General features: G+C 31.8%; 1 protein-coding gene across 50 annotated transcripts in view; it reads left to right on the forward strand.

Moving 5' to 3' along the window:
- RIMS1 (regulating synaptic membrane exocytosis 1) overlaps positions 1-22,939 on the forward strand; it is a 462,299-nt gene that overhangs the window by 314,776 nt on the left and 124,584 nt on the right. For 15 of the 50 annotated variants that reach the window (XM_045543828.1, XM_045543861.1, XM_045543836.1 and 12 more), the window contains 8 exons: positions 380-510; positions 967-1,138; positions 1,265-1,418; positions 2,502-2,573; positions 6,038-6,194; positions 6,911-7,036; positions 8,675-8,737; positions 14,105-14,194. In XM_045543828.1, the coding sequence (XP_045399784.1) occupies positions 380-510; positions 967-1,138; positions 1,265-1,418; positions 2,502-2,573; positions 6,038-6,194; positions 6,911-7,036; positions 8,675-8,737; positions 14,105-14,194 (965 nt within the window). Of the gene's footprint in view, positions 1-379; positions 511-966; positions 1,139-1,264; positions 1,419-2,501; positions 2,574-6,037; positions 6,195-6,910; positions 7,037-8,674; positions 8,738-13,142; positions 13,221-13,534; positions 13,649-14,104; positions 14,195-21,905; positions 21,990-22,939 lie in introns of all 50 variants that reach the window. The other 35 variants (XM_045543829.1, XM_045543862.1, XM_045543838.1 and 32 more) reach the window with 13 other exon arrangements.

The raw sequence follows: 22,939 nt of genomic DNA on the forward strand, positions 1-22,939 counted from the left end.
TTTAGCCACACTGTAACAATTAAGACATTTATAATCAACAAACTCATGTTTAGCATTTAAAAACAAGGATAATTATTTCAATATCCTGCTCTTCTCTTAGTTTTTTAAAACAGTTTTACTCTTAGTTTTATTTTTATAGTATGATATATGAGAATATAGATTAACACTGCAGGCCTACCAGTTGTAAGTTATGTTTAAAGTGCTCAGAGAGAAAAGTCAAGTTCTAACTGGGTATACTTTCAAATTGGTATTTTCAGAAATATCTTTAATTCTACTGAATTGTAATTCTTTCTTCAAATATAATTTTAACATTATTTTATATAAGTTATAATACTTCATGGTTTTTACAAAAAATAATTCCTTTCTGCATTGCTTTTAGGTGAAGCTGTGGTATGATAAAGTGGGACACCAGTTGATTGTAAATGTTCTGCAAGCAACAGAGCTACCCTCTAGAGTAGATGGGCGTCCCAGGAATCCCTATGTAAAAATGTATTTTCTTCCAGATAGAAGGTAGTGAATAATAATAGAAAAAAATATACTAAAATCTATACTAGTAGAAAAGGTAGCATTTCCTCTTTTGGTATATGTTTTGAAAATGTGATAGATAACTCTCTCTGAGGATGATAGATAACTCTCTCTGAGGAATAAACTACATTGTACCTGAAAAAAAATCCCTCAAGCCTTGTGTTTATTTGAAATTAATCTGCCAATTTAAAAAATGTCCTTGTTTATACATATATTAATCTTTGATAGTGACACATTTGTAATATACCTTTGTGTGTCATTATCTTAACTACTGATTATATTGTAAATGAAATTAGAATATTATTATAGTCTTTTAGACTTTTAAAAAGTTATAAATTAAAAATAGTAAAAATACCAGTGGCAGTATTACATGTAACTACAGTAGATGGCAGCATATACTTGTTTTTGCTTTCTCATTTACAAAACATACTTATTTTTCAGTGATAAAAGTAAAAGGAGGACAAAAACAGTAAAGAAAGTACTAGAGCCAAAATGGAATCAAACTTTTGTCTATTCACATGTGCATCGTAGAGATTTTAGAGAACGAATGTTAGAAATAACTGTATGGGATCAACCAAGAGTGCAAGAAGAAGAAAGTGAATTTCTTGGAGAGGTGATGTATATTATAAAGATTCAATTCAAATACTTAATGAAGTTCTTGTGATATTTATTAATTATGATTACTTTTATGTTACGTTTTGGTAAAGGTACTTGACTTATTTGAGAATTACCCTTTCAGATCCTCATAGAGTTGGAGACAGCGCTTTTAGATGATGAACCACATTGGTATAAACTTCAAACACATGATGAATCTTCACTACCTCTGCCTCAGCCATCACCTTTCATGCCAAGGAGACACATTCATGGAGAAAGTTCTAGCAAAAAACTACAAAGTAGGTTAAGGTCTTTTTAGTTACCAGAAAATAATTATGTTGTAATGATGAAATTCAAGGTCAATATTCAAGATATTTTTTCAGATGTTTCATTAGAGATCAAAGTATTAGAAAATTATTCATCTATATAAAGAAATTCAGTGAAATTATTTTCTCCATTTCACAATGAAAATAATATAGATGGCATAGTAGAGTAATTTCAGAGCTGAAAGCTGAAAATCTCTAAATTATAATTGCACAGGACTGGTTGTGTTGTTGATTGGTTAACTGACAGAATAATTTCCAACGTCATTGATGGGTTGCTACGTGTAGGGTCTTAATAACTTCATAGTTCATGGGTATTTTTAGTATTATTTACAAGACATATGTTTAAAACATTAGGAAGTATGTTTGTTGTTATTTATGCAGCAATTGGGAAAAATTATTTATCTCTACGTATTTTTGAGTTACGACTAAATCTCTCATTTAACTACTGAAACTTAGAAGCCTCATTTTGGTAATTTGAAACCAAATTTTTTTTCTCATGTAATTGGATATTTCATGTTAGCGATTCCCTGATCAGTCTTTTCCTGATAATTAATGTTTAATGAAGTATAATGACTAATTTTGGAAACTAAACATAAATATTTTATAAAAGACTCTTATTGATGCCCTTTCCACAATATGGGCTCCATAGAGCTCCAGACAAGAAAGGTCTTTTTGAACCTTTTCACTCAGCCTCATCCTCTCTGAACTGCAGAGGACACTTACTTGTGTAGAAAATATTATACTATATACACTTTGCTATAGGCTTTTAATATGATATTTTTAATTGAAGAATAATCTGAAATGTCAGAATCTTACTCTATAAAGTCTCTTTGTTATGTCTTTAGTGTGATGTTATAAGGAGAAAATACTGAGAAAATGTTATCCTTAGAGAACAAACATGTCTTTAAAAAATAGCTCAGAGTTTACTTTGTATTATTCTTGTTCAGAAGTATTTGAGTAGTAATGTAATTAGCTTTTTAAAAAATTTGACCATGTCCTTTACATTTCATAAACCAACCAGACACAGAAGTATCTGTTTGCCTTACTGTTGTGCAGGATCTCAGCGAATCAGTGATAGTGACATCTCAGATTATGAGGTTGATGATGGTATTGGAGTAGTTCCTCCAGGTGCGTGGGTGAAGAGCATGGCCCTGCTTCACTGTGCTGCTTTGCTTGTTTTTACTGTCAACTGCCAGACTTCTTACAGATACTAAACCGAAGATTTATAGCACAGAGAAATCAGTATTATGTTATTCCATGGTGACTTGCGTTTCAAATTGTTAGGAAAGCTTTAAATGGAGTAGTCTTTATTAATTAGCTTCCCTACTTATTTGATTTAGTCAGATTCTTCCTTAGAAGTGTGGCTAACCAGATGAAACAAATCATTATTTCACAACGCTCTGCGCATAAGTGAAAATATGAATTTCATTTTGAAAGGATATGGTTAATTTTATTAAATAAGAATTCCATTCTCCTGTGTTTTATATTGTATTTCTATGATTTTTCTTCCTTCATTTCTGATAATAATGTGGCCTTCCATGGAATATACTGAGAAAGATGCATGGCAGGGTTTAAAATTGCATGTGGCATGGCTATAACTTTTAATGCTTTTTGTGATGTGTTCACCACTAATTATACCTAGAATGTGTGTGTGGTTTAAAAATAAGAAAAATGCTTTAGAAAGATTCAGTATTCACTTAAAGTCAACATCTTTTTGTCATTGTATAAGTTAATAAAGTTTTATGATGTCATGCAGTTTAAATCTGTTTCTCATATGACTTTTGCCAGGAAAATGTGTAAAATCAAATATTAAAGGCTTACTTTCTTGGCACTAATCCTATACTATTTTCTTGATTTACTAATGAAAAGATTGTAAATATTCAAGAAGAAATTAAAGAGACAATCCTTGGACATACAAATATGAATTATTACAGGCAATTCTTCAAGACAATATTGACAAATTTCCCCATAATTTATGTAATCCCCCCATTTGAGGGCAATGGTTTTGGTAAAATTGATAGATTCCACACTACTGATTAAGTGCACAATTTGGAGAGATGCTTGCAACTTTATTAAAACTGGGAGAAAATTATGGAGAGTTCTCTAAAACCAGGCTTTATTTTCTCCCTTTAATTCAAAGAAAATATTCAAAGTTCCTGATTGTATGTGCCCTAAAGAAGCTAAAAAGCTCAACTCAAAATGTTCTACCACTGCTAAATTTTAAACTTTCTAATACTTGACATTTTTAGAGCACAGAATTCTAAGACTTGTTTGATATATTTACTATCTTACCACTTAGGGAAATATGGCAGATACTGAAAGCAGTCGAGACAACCAGAGCTACATTTTATTAACTTTATAGTCATAACATTATTGTTATTTAAAATAAATAATTTTAGCTGCTTCAGAATAAAAATAACCATACACAGAATGCCCTCATCTTAGGTGAGGCATCTGGTAACCTCAAATTTTCAGAGCATTATTGCCATTCAGAAAATGGGAAAAAATTTCTAATTCTGCCTCAGTTAAAACATTGAGATGAGCCTAAAATTGTCCCCTCCCATTCATGGGTTTGAAGGTAGATTACATGTTGTCAATAATAAACACATGAAGAAAACCAAATTATTGTAAAAAGCAAGGAAATATAAATGCGTATTTATTTGGGATCATTTATTATAAAGTCAAAACTTTGAATATTGTAACATATAAATGACATTCAAAATGACTTTGGTCACCAAAATAATACACATTGCTTTCAGTATACTCTCTTTATAAATTCAGAACTTACTAGTGAATTCTAGAAAAAGTTACATTAAAAGTTGTTAATATATAAAAAGTTTTAGGATATTACTTGTTTCCCTAAAGTACCTTCTTAGGAGTAGGATAAAAGAGGAATTAATTTCTATGTAAATACAAAACACCCAAGAAAAAAATTAATTACACACTTTTAACAGAAAGGTGCCAAAATTCTCTAAAATGTATTTCATAATAATTAATTATACAAAATCTACTTACATACCTTGAATATTCATTGAAATCTTGAAATAGTGCTCTCAAGTCAATATTGGCCTTCCATAATTATTGTATAATTGGTACCAAATGATAATTTAAAATGTGTACATAATTCAAACCTTGGATAAATTATCTTTAAAAGCAGCCTTTTAAAATAATTAGCTACATAGCACATTCACTACCTGTTAATTTAGCTGGTCTCTTTCTAGTCTTAAGAAAAGCTTTTTATACACAGCACAAAATAATAACTTAATTGCTATTTTTTGATAATAGACAAAAAATTAAAGTATATGAAAATATAAATTATGCAATTTATGGTTATTAAGCTGATGTTTTCACAGAGTAACAGAATGGTTGAGCTTCTTTGGTCTCAGCATTGTCAAATTGCATTTGACGAAATGTTTTGAGACATTTCTCATACATTAAACTCAGTCATAAGATTATGAATTCACAACATATAAACTACTGGGGAATATTAGACTGCTTTTAATTTAAGTGATGTTTCCTGGCATATTTTTAAAATAATACAGGAGTTAGGAAGTAAAAAATGAACAACAGTTTTAGCTGCCCACTTAAAGTTTTCATTGTTTGTTTATATTTCATGTAGTTGAAAATATAATTATATTTTTCTTTAGCCACATAATTTTCTATTTTTTTGCAATGATAGAAAACAATAGCCTTTGTGAAAAAATTTTAAAATCTAAACTGTTATGGTTTTAAGATTACTGTTTTATCTTAACCAAATCAGAGATGATATAAATCTTTTTACTTCAAGGAAGAAGTGGCTGTTAGAATTTATTTTTAATTGCAATTATGTTAACTGTATTAACTTAATTATGCTAATAATTAACATAATTATGAAATAGATTCAGATGTCCAAATTAGACGGTTGCTTCTTTAGGAGGGTTAATTTTATCTACATTATTGTCATAGTCATCTCCATTCATACACTATTTACATTTGAAAATTGCAGTATTGTCTGTGGTTTGCAAAATTCATGGTCAGTATAAGAGTGAAGATCTGCTACTCTTTTTTGTTAACTAAAACTGGTGTGATATTTTTATTTTCTTCATTAAAGTTGATATTATATAATTTTTATTTTCTTATTAATGAGGCCATCACCGATTCAACTAAAATATTTTTCCTTTAGTAGAAAAATTCAAATAAAGAATTTATTTAAGTTTAAAGAGACACCAAATTTCTAAGCATTGACTTGCACGTTAACTCTAGTTCACTGTTAAGTGCTTGACTTGTATTGTTGAATAGTCACTAACTCATTCATCCTGTAAATCAAAATAGTATACCACTTCATCATAATGTCTGAGGGATCAGCAGTCATATTCATAGTTGGTATCTCCATAGTACCTTTGAGCCAAACTGTAACCTGTTCTTATGCATGTATATGTTACACTCTGTGTACGTATACTTAATACTTTTGAAGACCGGGCTAATAATACTGATTGCATGGCATTTATTCTTAATAGGTCGATGGCTGCTTTAATATAATTTGATATCTCCACATTAGTGCTTGCATTATAGAAGCATACTGACTAAGTTTTTTCTGTGTGTACTCTCACCAGTAGGCTATAGGTCTAGTGCTAGAGAAAGTAAATCTACAACATTAACTGTGCCAGAACAGCAAAGAACAACTCATCACCGCTCACGTTCAGTATCTCCTCATCGCGGCGATGATCAGGGAAGGCCGCGTTCACGTTTACCAAATGTGCCATTACAGAGGTAGGCTTTATGGGCTCAGTGTCCCTGACAGTACATTTTTATTCTAATACCATGTCAATTGCTGCAAGACTCTAACTGAAATGAAATCATGGTTTGGTCAATCAAATTATTTTTTCAGAATCATTTGTAGGCAAAATGCTTTTTTAGTCTACCCAACTTATACAAGTCTATTTGTCAATCCCAAGAAATTCCCCACAAAGTGGAAAAAGTTTATGTCCCAAGCATAGTTTTTGAGTAATTGTCTTGTATTCTATTTGCTAGTTTTCTCTCTTGTTAGGGTAAGTTGTATGGTAATGAGTCAGAACTGTGGAGAGATATGACAAAGATGGTAAGGTTAAGAGGCAGAATGGATTTTTAGGAGGTTTAGGATTATCTCTTTGAAGCACTTTAAATGTTACAAAACATAAATAAAACATAAAGTGTTTTGTTTCATTTTATTCTGAAACAGACTTCTGAAATTATAATTAAATATGCAGATGAAAATTGTCCTTTTTGACAGTGGTGCAAAGGCAGGTTGGAGAAATGCGGTGTAGGCAAAACACTCATAGGGAATAAATACACTTAATTCATTGATAAAATAAGTTTTGGTTCTGATGCCCACACTTTTCAAGCCATGTCTATTTGAAGATTACTGTAAATTCCTTCCCTTTAGTCTGTCTACTTGTTTTGGGAAGATGATACACTTTGACACACATACATTTTTTTAATCATTTTAGGAGTTTAGATGAAATTCATCCCACAAGAAGGTCACGTTCTCCAACCAGACACCATGATGCCTCCCGAAGTCCAGTTGATCATAGATCCAGAGATGTGGATAGTCATTATTTATCAGAACAAGACAGGTACTTGTCCAAATTATTATCTTGACATTATGAATTTTTTTCTGTTTATCCTGTTTTAATATGTATGGATATTGTGGCATAGTACATTAGAGAGTAAAAGTATTTCATCACTCAACACTGACCTTCTCTCAAGGAACAATTGTTAAAATATTCTAGTAGAAATGTAATTCTAGGAAATATGTGGCTAATATTATATTGTTATAAATGTTTTTTACAAAATCAAACTTTATATTTAGCCAGTTTTAAAGGTATAGCTTGTCGTTGGTTTAGTGACCTGAATTATAGAAGGGAGTCTATCTAAGCAATTATCAAATATTTTATCTTTTGTGGGTCATGGTGTTTGGGATGTTATTTATGTAATTATAAAAATTATGCTGTGTATTTAATTAAAAACATTTTGGAGATGAGTCATCTGAAAGACAGTTAATATTTGCAGAGTTTCTATAAGAACTGCATTAATAATTAATATAATAATAATGTTTCTGTTATATACCTCTTTTTTCATAAAATCTCTTTCTATAAAATGTTATGAAATATAAAATATTGAGATGGATTCTTTCTTGTGTGTATATGTACCTTAGTTTACTTCTGCATTTATTTATGAACAAATGTTTTATGGAAATAATTACTATAAATCTATATTATGAATCTGTTATTCTACATGCCCACAGACTTTCTTCTCAGCATAATCATATATACTTGTACAATTAGTCTGACCACATGCTCAGGATCTGATTTGAGGTTTTATAATACCTTGTTGAATATTCTCTTCTGGCTTTTGAAGTGGAGAAGCTTTTGGTGAGGAGTAGGGGAGTGACAGTAGTGCTGAATGATTTTTCACCACGGAGTCAAGGACACAGGACCCAAGTAGATCTTCTTGCCTACATAATCGTCACCTTTCTATGGAAGTAGGGCCATGTTCTTCAAGAGTGGAATCACAGTGGGTACCAGGACAGGGAACTACTCTGAGGAATAGGATTCCAGACTGCTCAGCTCGTGTTTAGTTGAGCGAGGGCCACTTTTGTCAACATTCATTGGGCCACTGTGAATTTAGGTGAGGAGGGAAAGCAAAGGGCTTCCTGACCAGGCCAATCAATATAGTGAAATTAATTTGGGTATAGAAAAAGTATCAGTTTTAAAATAAATAATTCTAATCAAGTATATTCTTAGTTGGTTAGTAAGAAACATGATATTGCATTTTCAGTGGCTATAAAAGCCAACAAAATTATCATGTTTTAAGTTGCTAAAAAGAAATTAAAAACTTTTAGGGTTCCCATCAGTATCAGAAAGGCCAAATTTATAGTATTTTTAAAAAATACTTAAATGTCTATAATTGGAAATAGACTTCTATATCTTATTTGGGGAAGGTTTATTTTTGTTTTGTTTTAATATTCTATAAAATAATTTTGAAATACAATAGCAAATCAGTAACAGCTAGGACTTCTACCATAATGTTTGTATTTTATTGTTTAAATTTTTTAAATGCTGTCATGTTTATTTTTGTTTAACCTCTCAAGCAAATATGCTAGTGCAGACAATCTGGTTTCTTCCCTTTTCATGTTTTCATTGGCATACCATTGGCATAACCCATGTGTCATAATTTATCTGTTTCACTCACCACCCATCCTGTTTGTGCAGTGAGCTTCTTATGCTGCCCAGAGCAAAACGAGGACGAAGTGCAGAATGCCTACATACTACCAGGTAAATACAGGGATTTGGTTATGGTAACTTGTGTGTGATGACTCTCTTTCCATTCTATTATTCTTCCGTCTCTCCCTTAGTGGTATTATTACAAATAGGTAAACTCTCCAAGTATTCAAAATTTGTTTTGTTTAGATGGAGGTTGTGGAAAAGGTTCCAAATATATTTCAGTTCTGATCCAACAGACTACTTTGCTATCTGTACATTCAAAACCCAGAAACTGATGGGCCTCTGTGATACTGTTTTCACAGTCCTAAAACTGAGGAACCAATTTCTGCAATTAAAATTCTGAATGCTCACTGTGAGCACACCCAACCTCCTACCTAGTGACATTCCTGTCTAGTCACAAGAGGTCTGATCTTCTGTGTATGGCATTGTTATTGTTTTCATGATTGTCATTTTGATGTTTTATCCTTTTTTATTTCTTTTCGGAATCCACTGTTGTTTATATTCTGTTCACTTTCAATAACATCTTTGCCAGTTCGTCTTTAATGGCTGAGCTTCGGCTTCCTTCTTGATAAAGAGTGAGGATGTTTGACATATTAACTTCTTAACTGTCCCAGCCCCACCAGTTCAGAAATACTGCAGTACAAACTTTCTCATAAAGGCATGTGACAAGATGATAGCTCTTTAGAAGTGAAGAGGAAAAGATATATAATTTTCACCTCTAAATTGGAGCTTAGAGCCTCGTGCTTTATGTTAGTCTCATTCACGTTGAATTTTACATCCAAAGTAAAACCCCTTACAGATGATTCATAGAATATAGTCTATAAATATGTATTTTAATTTTGAAGTTAATATAAAAGGCAACGAAGTAGTAAGTTAGTGAAACCAACACACAAATTTTTATGTAGTTTAGACAATAAAAAGTAAGAGGAAAGAGAAGGAAAAGGTATAACTGCAATATATGGGATGCAAAGACCAATGCAAGATTCACTGTGTCTGTGGAAGATGTGGTTCTGCTCAATAATGCAAACATGATTGGGTTTATAAGAATACTTTGAATTTTTAACATGTTTAAAATTACCCTACTGATAACTACTGCCATGTTTGCTTAGAGTGCCACAGGAAAAAATGAGAAAATAGTAGTTCTGCTTGCCATATGAAGAAAAAATATAAAATCATAAGTATTGTAAAAATCAACTCAAATTCTTTATAATGCTAAACTGTCCATGCTTGTTATTAGTTGTTCTTCCTGACAAATAATTTGTTAATAAGAATGGCTTGTTTACTAATTCTGGAAGTTCTCTAATAGTCCTGTATGTGACAACAACTGCGCAAAAAATAACTCACAAAACAAAACAGACACACAAAATTTTTATTTTTATTAAGGTATCTGGTGTGTGCCTGGCATCCAATGTGTGAATATTTCTGGGATGCGCACACCAGTAGTCTAAATATAATACCTAAAGATATTTTTTCTTCCCCTTATTTTGAGCTTGTAAAGGTGAAATATCATGATATGCAAAATATGATATACTAATAGTTGCATACTTTTGTAGTCTTATCCTTAAGATTCATGCTTTGCTAATAATTCTGAGCTCCATATATTCTATTTACTTAATAAACAGAATCTGAATGTTGACTTTGAATTCCCGATTTAGACAAGTAATCATATTTATAGGTATACAAATTTAAAAATGAATGAGAGTTCAGCTGAGGCAGATCCTTCCATGTTACTGATACTGCTACAATAAAATGGGAGGTGGAAGCAGAGCTAGCCAAATGTGTAGAGCCAAAACATGTGTCACTCTTGTCTTCTCTTTCCTCTTTCTTCCTGATATTTGTTATACTAGCAGTATAAAAATGGTCTCATTTAACTGATTCCTCAACAACTGCTAATTGTAATTTTTATTAAAACCATAATTATAATCATAATTTTATCTGAATTTTCAAAAGCTTCCCTTCCTTTCATTCCCTAATATGTAATACCAAAAGTATGAAGATAGAGAAAACATGAGTTCAAATATATGTATATGGGCCGGGCGCAGTGGCTCATGCTTGTAATCCTAGCCCTTTGGGAGGCCGAGGTGGGTGGTTGGCTCGAGGTCAGGAGTTCGAGACCAGCCTGAGCCAGACCCTGTCTCTACTAAAAATAGAAATAAAAATTACCTGGACAACTAAAAATATATATAGAAAAAATTAGCCGGGCATGGTGGCGCATGCCTGTAGTCCCAGCTACTCGGGAGGCTGAGGCAGTAGGATCGCTTAAGCCCAGGAGTTTGACATTGCTGTGAGCTAGGCTGATGCCACGGCACTCACTCTAGCCCGGGCAACAAAGTGAGACTCTGTCTCAAAAAAAAAAAAAAAAAAAACAAATATATGTATATGTAATCTCTTCTGTATTTACACTCATGTATTTATAAAAACATTTTTATCTGAATAAAAATATATAATAATATATACATATAAATAACCACTACTATATATGAATACATCAGTAATGTAGTTTGATTTCATATAAATTACTGATATTTTTTATTAATATTTAACTATCTATGGCTGAAATTTAAAACTTTCAAACTACATCCCATATCATGTTCACTTAGGACTTTTAAAAATAAGATCTGAGTATTTACTACTCTTCAATAAACATAAGAAAAATAACATTTCTTGAGTATCAAGCACAATGTTAAGTATTTAATGTACTTTATCTCAATTTTCTGGCAGTAATTATATGATATAAATATTACTATCCTCATTTTGCAAATGAGGAAAATTGCTAAGAAAGTTTAATTTGACAAATACTAGAGCAAGAATTCAAAACCAGTTCTATTTGATGTTTCCTCTAAACTAGTTTTTCCAAAAATATGTTATGACAATTGGTCCTGTGAGATATTCCCCTAGTAAAAGTTTGTGAATCAAATAGATTTTGGAAACTTTGCAAATTAAAGTCTCCCCTGGAGAGTTAATATACACAGTGTATTAAAGTCATGTAGTAAAGAAATTATATCATATGGCTTCTACAGTATTTGTCAAACCCTTTATTAAACATGTCCTGAAGAAGTGGTGGTGTATAGAAATGCTGTAACTGCCCTTCTGTTTTCTAGGTACCTTATACATGTTATCTCATTTAATTCTCACAGAACCCCTGTTAAGTGGATGTTATTTCTCACATTTTATAGACTTAGAAAATAGGCTTAGGGACTTGACCTGAATTATCCAAGTCTCAGTCAATAAGTGGCAAAACCAAGATGTGAACTTGGATGTTCAGTCTATAAATTTCATGCTATTTTCCAGTTTATTTCCCATTCTGCATTGATCCATGTTATAATGTTTCTAGGAAAAAAAAATCACTTTTGAAACAATTGCTTAAGAAAGTTTTATAGCAGCCTATCACTAAAGATATTTGCCTAAGGTCAAGTGTTGAAAGGAAGACTCTATTGTCTATAAAGTAGGTTGAATCCTTAGTTCAGTAAAATTTGTCCTCAATTTGTATTTGAAAATGGTACTCTAGTACATTTTTAAACTGAAGCTTTAAGGGCTTTGCTTTAATTTGACCATTAGTATAAACATGATTAAACTAGTGGGGTGCTTGATATTTAGGATGTCTTTGGTAAGTGTTTATTTCTTTCCCTATTTATCATACTTTAAGCTGAAATAGACAATGGATTTTCATAACCAGCAATTAAATTTGAACATTATTAAATTATCAAAAAATTAACTGGACCTAGTTTTCCCTTCATGGTGTAGGTAGTCCAGAAACCCTCATAGATTGTAAAGGAGTTCAGGTGAAGTTGAATATTTCTTATGCCATTTTCTGCCAATCCAAATTCATATTCTGGTTTGCATCTAATGCATTTCACTCAATTTCCACTGATAAATTTTATGTGTGATTGGATTTGGATCCAGAAGCTGATAAAGAGGAAGAACTTGCTCCTCTACAATCACTTCTTGGCCTTTTGTTCTTTCCTTTCTCTACTACAGTCCAGTACATTGACCAACTTTGTCTCTGGAATGCTGGTCAACTCTTTGCTTGTTATCAGAGAATTAAATCTGTTAGTTATATTTTAATTCCCAAATTACATAAATCATTTGATTTACCCTTTTAGCTAAGAGTTGTTTACTTCCATAGAACCAGACATAATAGTAAATCAAGGATTGAATAGTAAATTTAAATGTAAGTTAATAATAATTCATAGAGTTTGGTTAGCAGATATTTTTCTAATTAAGATAATTAAATTATAATTCTGAGTATCTTAACTATGAAATCAAGTATCTATGATTTCGTATTTTAATAATTGTAATCCTGCCTTCAAATAATTATTGTGGTTTTTCTGAGAGAAAAATACCCAAAAGATCCATCTATATAGCTTTATAGGCCTCCTGCTTTCTTGATATCCTAGTAAAATTTGCTTCATACATATTTTTCTGTTTCCTGCATGTTTGTGTTGCCACATTTCAGATACTTTGTTAGGCACTATAAAACATTACCGCCCAAGATGCCATTATTACAGAACAGTTCTCACTGGAGTATTTACGGGTAAGAGCCATAACAGTGAGTTCAATTATAAACTAATCCCTAATCCCTTGCCTACTAAAAATGGAAAATTTTCATTCTAATAAAACATTAACATTTTCTTTTGGAATTAATTATACAATGAGAAACACTAAATTAATGATATCTAAAAATTGTTTTAATTATAAAACTTACTAATTCTAGAATTCTCTAAATGAAATCTAACTCAGATATCAAAATTTTACTTGTCTTTGTCATTTATTTGTTGTTTTACGTGTTGATTTTAATTATTATTTATTTTATTTTATTTTAATTTTGGATAACTTTAATTTGTGGAGCTCGATTCTGCCTGCATATGCTAAGACAAAATCAGTGACTAGACAGGACTTTCCCCTTCATCATGAATGCTTTAACTCAAGAGTATTGAGATTTACTGATGATATATTGGTTAGGTAAGAACATCTGGAAATTATATCTTTCAATTCCCTTGTCTAGTGTTGTGAACCAAAAGAGTTGAGTCGTAAAATTATTTCTCCTCTAATGTCCTTCATTTTGTTTTGGTGTGGCATCTGTTCTTGGTAATGAAGTTTTAGGCATTTTGTTTTAGTGCTTCCTGTATCCAGTTTTTTTCATGAGTAGGTGTGATTTAGTGTCATTTTTCAGTCTGAGATCCTTTTAAAAATTATGCAAAGTAATTTAAGCATAATCTTTGTTTAGTCTCATTTTCTAAACAAAATTTTGCACTGTCATTCTGTCAACTCTTTCACACCCTTATGAACTGAATCCCAGTGATTCTACATTTTGTGTAAAAGGGACATTATTTTATGCTTTACTCTCTAACATGGTCTTCCTTTCTTTGTTTTCTTTGTCTTTCTCTTCTACCACTGGATGCAATGCACTGGCACTAGTGAACTGCAGCCCTCCCTTGACAGGGCTAGGAGTGCTAGTACCAACTGCTTGAGACCAGATACTAGTTTGCATTCACCAGAACGAGAAAGGTATAAAATAAAGACTTTCTTAATTTCTTATCATTTGTACTAGTGATTTTTTTTCCCAATCACTTTGTTTTGTTTCATGAGGGTCTCACAGGTTTATTCATTCATGTTCACTTTGCTAATGGTCTACATCCCCCCTCTGTGATTACATGTGTATATAGAGATACGTGTATGTGGATAAGCCCAAGGGTACACATACACATATTTCTATGAATGTTGTTGCAAATGATGTGATGTAATTTGTAACTGCTTCTGGCTGCTGCTTTTCCCCTTTTGTTGCTGTTCAGTCGTTTTATTTACACACTACTCAGGGAGCCTTCAGTATGCTGATAATGTTTTAAGGTCCAGTGAGCTGTCTGAAGAGGAGGATCACTTTTCTATTAGTACTACTGATAAATAGTATTTATAGGCTTAACAACAATCTTCCATAAACTAAAAACAAGAAGCTATTTAAATAAAATACTTCCATTGTACAACTCTATTCATTTATAAGCAACCTAGTCTTTGATATAGAGCATGTTTTACATCAAGTTATATTTTGACAACAAAAATAGTATGTTAATGATAGATTTCTTGATGCCTTACAAAAATAGATTCTCATAATATGTATATATACATGTAATTTTGCTTAAAACTTTTAATTGATAATAATTACAATTGTATTTTAAATATATTCATCAATTATGTGTTACACTGTCTCCTGATTGTAAGCATTCAATTTTTCCCTTGTAATGGAATGTTCTATTCTAGTAAATAGTTATAATTAATAATCTTGGTTATAATTGCTATCTCTTTCAATTAGAAGTCATTCAGATGAAATTTGCATACTATTTCTTTACAAATCCAGAAGAAAAATATTTAGTTGAACTAATGTAACCCACTTCTCCTTCTTTAGAGGCTGCTTAAACCTTTTCTTTAGCAAGCTTTCTAGTCTGATTCTATTTATTTATTTATAAGGTGTTTACTTCTAGAATTGAACAATAAATACAGGAATACCTACCCATTTTTTAGTGTCTTTATAAGAATCTACTCTTATTTTGTATTCTTTTTTATATTTGTAAATTTGTAATAGAAAAAATGAAATTTAATTTATATTTTGTATTTCTTTATATTTGTAATAGAAATTTTAGTTGAAATGCCTATAGACTTTTCTAAAATTGCAATTAAAATTGTTTTATTATTCTCTTTGGTCAATTATTACCTCCCCCAAAATAATTACAAGAGTAGCAAGAAAAATTTTTTTATTCTTAAATTATTATTTTCTCACTACAGACTATAGCACCAATCTACTGACTATAGCACCATCCTAATATTTTTAATATCATCCAGGTCAGTGCTATCTGATAGAAATATAATGCAAGCCATTGTATACTTTAAAATTTTCTAGTAGCCATAGTAAGAAGGTGAAATTAATCTTAATACTTTAATCCAGCATATCCAAAATATTATCAGTTTAATGACATTAATAGAAAGACTATTAGTGAGATATTTTGCATTCATTTTTCATAGTAATTTGTTCATATTTAGTATATTTTTTACTTACAGCACACCCTGATTCAGACTAGTCACATCCCAGTGCTTACCAGCTTCATGTGGCTTGTGACTCCTGTATTGGACAGTGTAGGTCTATTCTTATGGTGAATCCTATCTAGCATATGTTCCCTTGTGACACTGAAGCCACAGAGTTTACAAATTTATGCATTGGTGAATTTAATCTCTCAGATAATACTCTTAAAACCAGTCAGTCTATAGACAAATAATTTTGCAACCATTCTTACATGGGTTGTTGTAAAGTCCAAATGAATGTATTTATCTTTAAGTAATAGAGGAAGAAAAAATATGATTAAAAACCTATATTCACTCTACATATTGAATGAACAATGTTTCCATTAAAAAATCAAGGAGACAGAGATTGGTATTATCAATGATCCTTAATTTATTGAAATCACTTTATTGCCAAGAAGAAAATAAAAATAAGTTTTCATTAAGTAAACTACAGAAGTTGTAGATGCTTATTGATTTGGTGTATAGAGACTACAAATATCCTTTTGTGCACACACCTATAAGCATCTTCAAAGCAGAACATAATAATATCAAGAGTGGTGACTTTGTTCTCTTTGGGGAGTGCCTCTAAGGTCCCCAGGCAAGATATGCACAGAGTAGGATGAGGGTGGCTTAGAGAGTTTCCCAGGCTACTTAATTTCTCTGACTGACCATAAGCCTTATTTTATTAATACTTAATGTTCGTAGTAGATAAAATGTTAGAGAAAATTTTTTAAAACTTGATTTTATATCCTTAAGATAGTAACATTTCTGTAGCTCTGTGAACTATTAAGGTTAACTGATTTGATGATTCTAACCCATTTTGATTAGAATTTATATGCTGTTACACCAATTTAATGCCATTTTCTGAAGTGTCTTCACTAACTTTTAAGACAAATTAAATTTTTTGTTAACACAAAGGGTGAAGTTGTCAGCGCAGACTAGTAACAAACTTTACTAATGATTCAAAAGATAAAGGAGCAGCATTCTTTTCCTGAAGGAGTTAGAAACCATCAGTTCCACCTTCTTCTCTTCCTTAATAAATGGTCTGGCCCAGGTTAACAGACAAGTTTTGAGTAGTGCATGTGTTTGATAGAAACACTATTTGGAAAGGAGCTCTTCCATTTTATTTTCTGTTGATTACACAAATTTAAAAGAATGCAGATGGAGATTACCATAATTCAGTGAATTACTCCAATTCAGTCATGCCTCATAAGTCAAGAAATTTTGGCTTTGTTTACAAGAAGAGGTAATCTCTCAGATAAAACCCATTCTCCTTGCTTCCCTAATTGGGAAGAAGTGAGTTACAGGCCTGCTATTAACATTTTCTTTCCCAGGTTTTTAAAAAAATTATTGTTTAAATGATCAGAGACATTGTTTTTTAGAGCCACTGGAAAACAGTTACTTTTCTTGAATGTTTTGTCTTCTCCCTTGATCTTTCAAAGTAATCATAGCCTTGCTGAGGGCTCATGAGGGGTGGTTCTATACTTATTGCCACCATTTTTTAGCTCCCAGTAAATCCTGCAATCTGACTCCGAATTCCTTCCCAACACTCTGTGGCTATACCGAAATACTTCTGTGGATCACACTGGCACCCTAGTTGTTCAGCGGCATCTTGGAACATTTTACATTAGCCACCCTGTCACTTGAATTTCTCCTCGCTTAAGTACCTCTATAGATTTTCTTATGCCTCCATTATGATAGTCTTCATTGCAATCTTCTCTTCCTCCCCAGTTCCATAAAGAGAGGTATTTCCCTAGCTCTCCTCCGTTTTGCTCTTTTGACCCACACATACTGTCCTGTCCCTTAAATTACATTTCTATCAAAGGTTCCCACACTAATACATATGAAAACAACTCTCCGCTGTGATTGGCCAGGCTGGACCTTTCCTCCTGAGTATGAGGCCCAAATTTCTAAATGGTTGCCAGACACGGAGTATGTCAAAATAGCTGCATCAGTTTCATTATCTCTGTCCCATCTCTTTAAAGTAAAATGTTTCCTCTTCCTAAATTTTCCTCTCATTTTATGGCTTTGACATATAACTAGCCACATAATCTGCAAATATTTTTCCTCTTACTCCTTTTGCAAATTCAGTTAAGTCAATAAATCCTATCAATTTCCCCAGAACAGATCCCTCACCTTGATTATAGATAGCCCTACTCCAGTTCCAGTGTCACTCCTGCTCTCATTAATTTCTCATAAGCTCTAATAGCCTTTATTACTTTATATCTTAAGTTTTCTTTTCATTAAAATTAAAAGTCTTCTTCTTTTGTTGTTTGCTTAGAAATTCTACACATTATTTAAAAAATGCAGGTTAAATATTATATCTTTTCTAAAACCTTTCTTAATCCCCCCCCCCCAAAATCCTCCCACATGTATATACACTTCTTTTGCTGGTCAAAAAAAGACCCAGATAATTTTGTATATTTCTATGAAAATACATTATATTTTACTAAGTATTGTAATGTGCTTGTTTTTTTCACTATATTGTACACCTCTTGAGGGCAGGGATCATATGCTATTTGCCTTTTCCATCTCTAATGACAGCATTAATTATTATTTTTTACTTAGTAAATTCTCCATTTTGGGGTTGAGGGGCTTTAAAAAAGACTCTATATTCCGTGAGTCAATAAATCCACTCAATTCAAAAGATTTGAATCTAGTTGTAAGCTAGATCCAGGTACTAGAGAGATAGGAGAATTATCACCATAAATAAAATGCCAAGTTTGTGCTCTGTGGCTTTAGGTTTACAAGTTTGATGATAACTAACCCCAGAATCAGCCAAATTCACTGAACCACACAGGCTTCCACCGTAAGGTCAGGCCTCACATCTCATGGCTGCTTTGTTTGTTTGTTTTTGTGGTGTCCGCCATTTTGCAGGCAGCCTGATTTGGAAAGAGGAATCAGAAAGGGCTAAGGCATTTATGCCTGATTCTTTAACATAAAGTTACCTATCGTATAGTATAAGCCATTCCTCCTTTCTTGGGACGCAGTGAGGAAAGGATTACTTGAATGAATTTCCCTCCATGTGGAAACATCAGACCTAAGGGAAAGGAGACTTTTACCTAAAAATCAACAGCTTTAAATTGAATCCAAATAAATATCATAAATCTTATTTCAAAGTATAAGCATCTATATTAATTAAAATAAGTAAAATATAGAATAAAACAGTATTGGGGAAAATGATTTTAAAGGACTAACATGAGTAATGAGAATAGACAATACAAATGCATACTTGTATAATCAGTTATCTCATTTGGTTTGGTTTCTAATGTTATTATACCTTACAAATATTTTTTATTTATACTATTTATGGAATGAATGATTTACATTTCCATGTAATTTCTTTTTTAGATAATTAACTTGCTTAGCCATCTTCTGCCAAAAGATATGCACCATCAAAAGATGTGTATATATGCAACTATGGGTATTAATTACACATTTAAACAAAAAACATTTGCTTTAAGGTTTATCAGTGCTGGGGGGTTGGGAGAAAGCCTCAACATAAGAATAATTTAATTGCTTACTGTTATTTTATTACCTGGATTACCACATAGCCTAGAGTCTTATCTCCTTATTATTTATTATATATTCATAAATATTTATTATTTATTCTGCGCTATGCGTAGTGGATGCATTTGTCAAAAAAGAAAAAAAAAACAAAAACACCATACTTCTCTCTGCAGGGAGTTCACAGCCTGCTCATTCAATTCCATAGTGGGCTCCTAACAAATAGATGTTCCTGAATTAATGAATTTGGAATGCCTGATACTAAAGCACTAATAATTTACTAAAATAACTAATAGAACTTGGAGGTAGGCTGTTGTGGAAAGAGAAATCAAGAGAGAGCTAGTTTAATTCAACTTCAGGATTAAAATCTCCAACATAGCCTGCCATATTAGCTTGTACTCTGAAAATAGAAATGAAAGTTGAAGCTGTATGAATTTCTCAATAACCAGGGGAGAGGAGAGGGATAAAGATTCTGTGGTCCTTCTGAATGGTAGGAGAAAAAAATAGAAAATTATACATATTATAAAATCATATAAACTATGCTAGTATATTTAAACTTACAAATATGTATTATTAAAACTTAAGAAATGGCTATTCTTAGGATAAAAAAGTTGGATATAAATTAAATGACCCTGCTCTCAACATAGCCAGTATAAGAGGGAAAAAGCAAACAGATCTTACACTGGTACTACATATCAGCATATTCAGAAGGACTTTTAGTGTACAGATACATATGTATAAGCCAAATATTTGTTCAAAAGTTATCTTTTAATTGCTTCCATTCACAATTGCTTGTTTCTAAATGTACACCTTTATCATTCGTAGCTTTCACTGCATGTTTCATAATTATAGCATTTTTCTTTACTTTTCTCTTTACCTTTTTCTTTTATGTTTAAATAAACACAAGGACTGGAATTTTGCCCTAGGAAGCAAAGTTACTCATAATCCTGTTGAGTTAATGTTGCTTATTACTTTACAGAAAAAATATTAACTCTATTTTTGGGTTTTCAAATAACACCATAAATTTTAACACAACTGAGTATAACTTAATGTAGAAAACACTGTAGTTTTTTTCCAATTATTTTAGAAATATTTTTTATTTTGCCTAGAACAAAGGCCAGTAAAGTGAAAAGAAACATTTTAAAGCATTCAGATTGGATTGACCAACCATTTAAATAATTTAAAATAATCAAGTTAAAATTAATGCAATGCATTTTTATTTTACAAAGATGTAACACAGCACATGAGTACGTGCCACACAGTTTTCTTTTCTGCCCAAATTCTGCTATTGAATATTTTCAATTGCTTCATGGCTCCTTCAAAGCCCAAATGGAATCATGCCAAATTTATCTATCTATGACTGATTAAACAAGGGCTTCCAAAGGACTTTCAGAATTGAATACCTGCTGACCTCAGATATCCTGGTCACATGGCCACAGTTCTTTGTTGCATTTGTCTGGAGATTCTGATAAATCCAGTAAACCAAGTTATAATAGCAAGAAAGATGATTTTCTTTTAGATGTTAGGACTAGCCTCCGTTGGATAATTATAAAATTGTTTACCTAAATGGCTCCTTTAAGGATGCGGTCCCCAAGCCCCCACCCCCACCCCATGGTGCCACACTGGTGCTGGTGTGTGGCCTATTAGGAACCAGGCTACACAGCAGGAGTTGAGCTGCTTGTGCTCACCTCCTTGAGAAATTTTCCTGCTCAGATCCTCATATCTAATATATAAAAGTTTCTAAACGTGGCCTGTTCAGTCCATTATCACCTCTTTTCCATTTTCAACTGAATATTTGTAATTTGTGATTATACACAGACAGAATTGAATGACCTAGTTTTTCAAACTTTAGTTTAAGTGTTAATCACAAGAAAAGTATTATTATAAATGCTGAAATAAAAAGCAACTGTTTAACCAATTGAGAGAAACTTGTACAAATAAAGACTAGTAGCATTTTTAAAGGTAATGCTAATTTACCATTTATCTATATTCTCCACTTCTATTCTTCAGTGCTTTTTACTTAAAATTTTTAAAGTTCAGTAACTATCCTTGTGGGTTTTGACAATAACACTTAAGATTTCAATGATAGTTTTCTATTAATTATTTTTTCATATCATTGTTTCCATACTGAAAGGCATTTTTATTTCTTCGACTTAATTGTGTTTCTACTTTGTATCAAATTCACACACCCTACCTTTTCCACTTTACTCAGCAATTTAAAGGCCTGGTATCATATAATTATTTGTAGTTTATTAAACTTATTTTATTCAAATATAAACTAGATAACCTTAAGGATACATCTTTAAAAATTAAAGTTATGTTCATATTTATATATGTGTATGCATATATACTAAACACATAAGCACTTTTTAGAAACACATACAAGCACATTTTAGAACAACAAAATTACACTTATTAGATTCCAAACATCTTCCCAAATAAATTGTTTCTTTATTCGCTTGTGACGTCACAGATTTTACTTTCTTATAGTATTATAACTTATTTTTCTAAGGCTTGTAAAAGCAAAGATTAAATTGTGGAGCAAAGAATATACACTTTGTCTTTTTGGGGTGCTTTTCCAGTCCTCTTGTTCCATATATTCTTTTATTTTAGGAGTTACTAAATGTCCTGTTTTTTCCTGTCTTGTTCACTGGGCAAACAGGGGTAGATGGTCCCCCTCCCTAGATAGGAGACGACCTCCTAGTCCCAGGATTCAAATCCAGCATGCATCTCCGGAGAATGACAGGTACTAGTGAATTCCTCCTCACACAAGTGGCTTCTAGAGGATTATAGGCCACCAAGTGAAGGGTAACCAAGAGATATGTTGGTTATGATGTGCTTCCTTTCAGGAGCCAGAACCAGATATACTGTGATTCCATCAATAAATGCAGCCAACTCTAATAAAGCACCTCAGAATATTTGCTGAATGTGGGTAGCATACAAATGGCATAGTTTAAACATAGCGAGTCAGGATCCACTGAAAGATTCTGTTTTGAAGAGCATTTAAGCATTTTGAATTTCTAGAAACAAATTTAAATACAGGGTTTTTTTTTACATGTGAATAAATAAAAATTCTCAGGTGCTTTAGAGTATATTAAAATCAATCACAGAGACTATTCTTTGTTATATTGGCTGATGGTTTAATTAGGTTGTCTTGTTGGTATGTAAATTCGTTATTAATGAAGTTTTAGGCTTTGACATATATTAAAAAATGTCTGATGTAAAGTAAGATTCCTGGTTCTTATATATTTTGGGAATATTATGTTTTTAAACAAAATATTGTCAAAGGCCAGGGTCAAACTACAAGGTAGGTTTTTAAAAATAGCATCAATACTTTGAATCTACTTTATGCTCATATATCAGAAGTGCCACAACATACATTTTCCATTACTTTATTATTCTCAATTTGAAGTTACCCCAATTTGCCTATTTTATGGTGTGTGTTATACATAATCTTTTCTTTAAATATTTTTTTCCTGACTGGTCACAAAAAGCAAAAGAGATGCTTCTGTTCTGGTGTAAGCAGAAATTCAGCCAACACATTGGTAATATTTATTAATCAAATAAGTAGATGTGGTATCTCAGAAATAGGACAACTAGCCATAAGAGCATATGAGCATACAGGTTCTTTCCTGTTTTAAAGTGTGTATGTATAGCAGAGTAATTGTAGCTTTAGTTAAGTGTGATATAATTTGT

Source organism: Lemur catta, chromosome 2, assembly GCF_020740605.2.
Source record: "Lemur catta isolate mLemCat1 chromosome 2, mLemCat1.pri, whole genome shotgun sequence".
NCBI classification, from domain to species: domain Eukaryota; kingdom Metazoa; phylum Chordata; class Mammalia; order Primates; family Lemuridae; genus Lemur; species Lemur catta.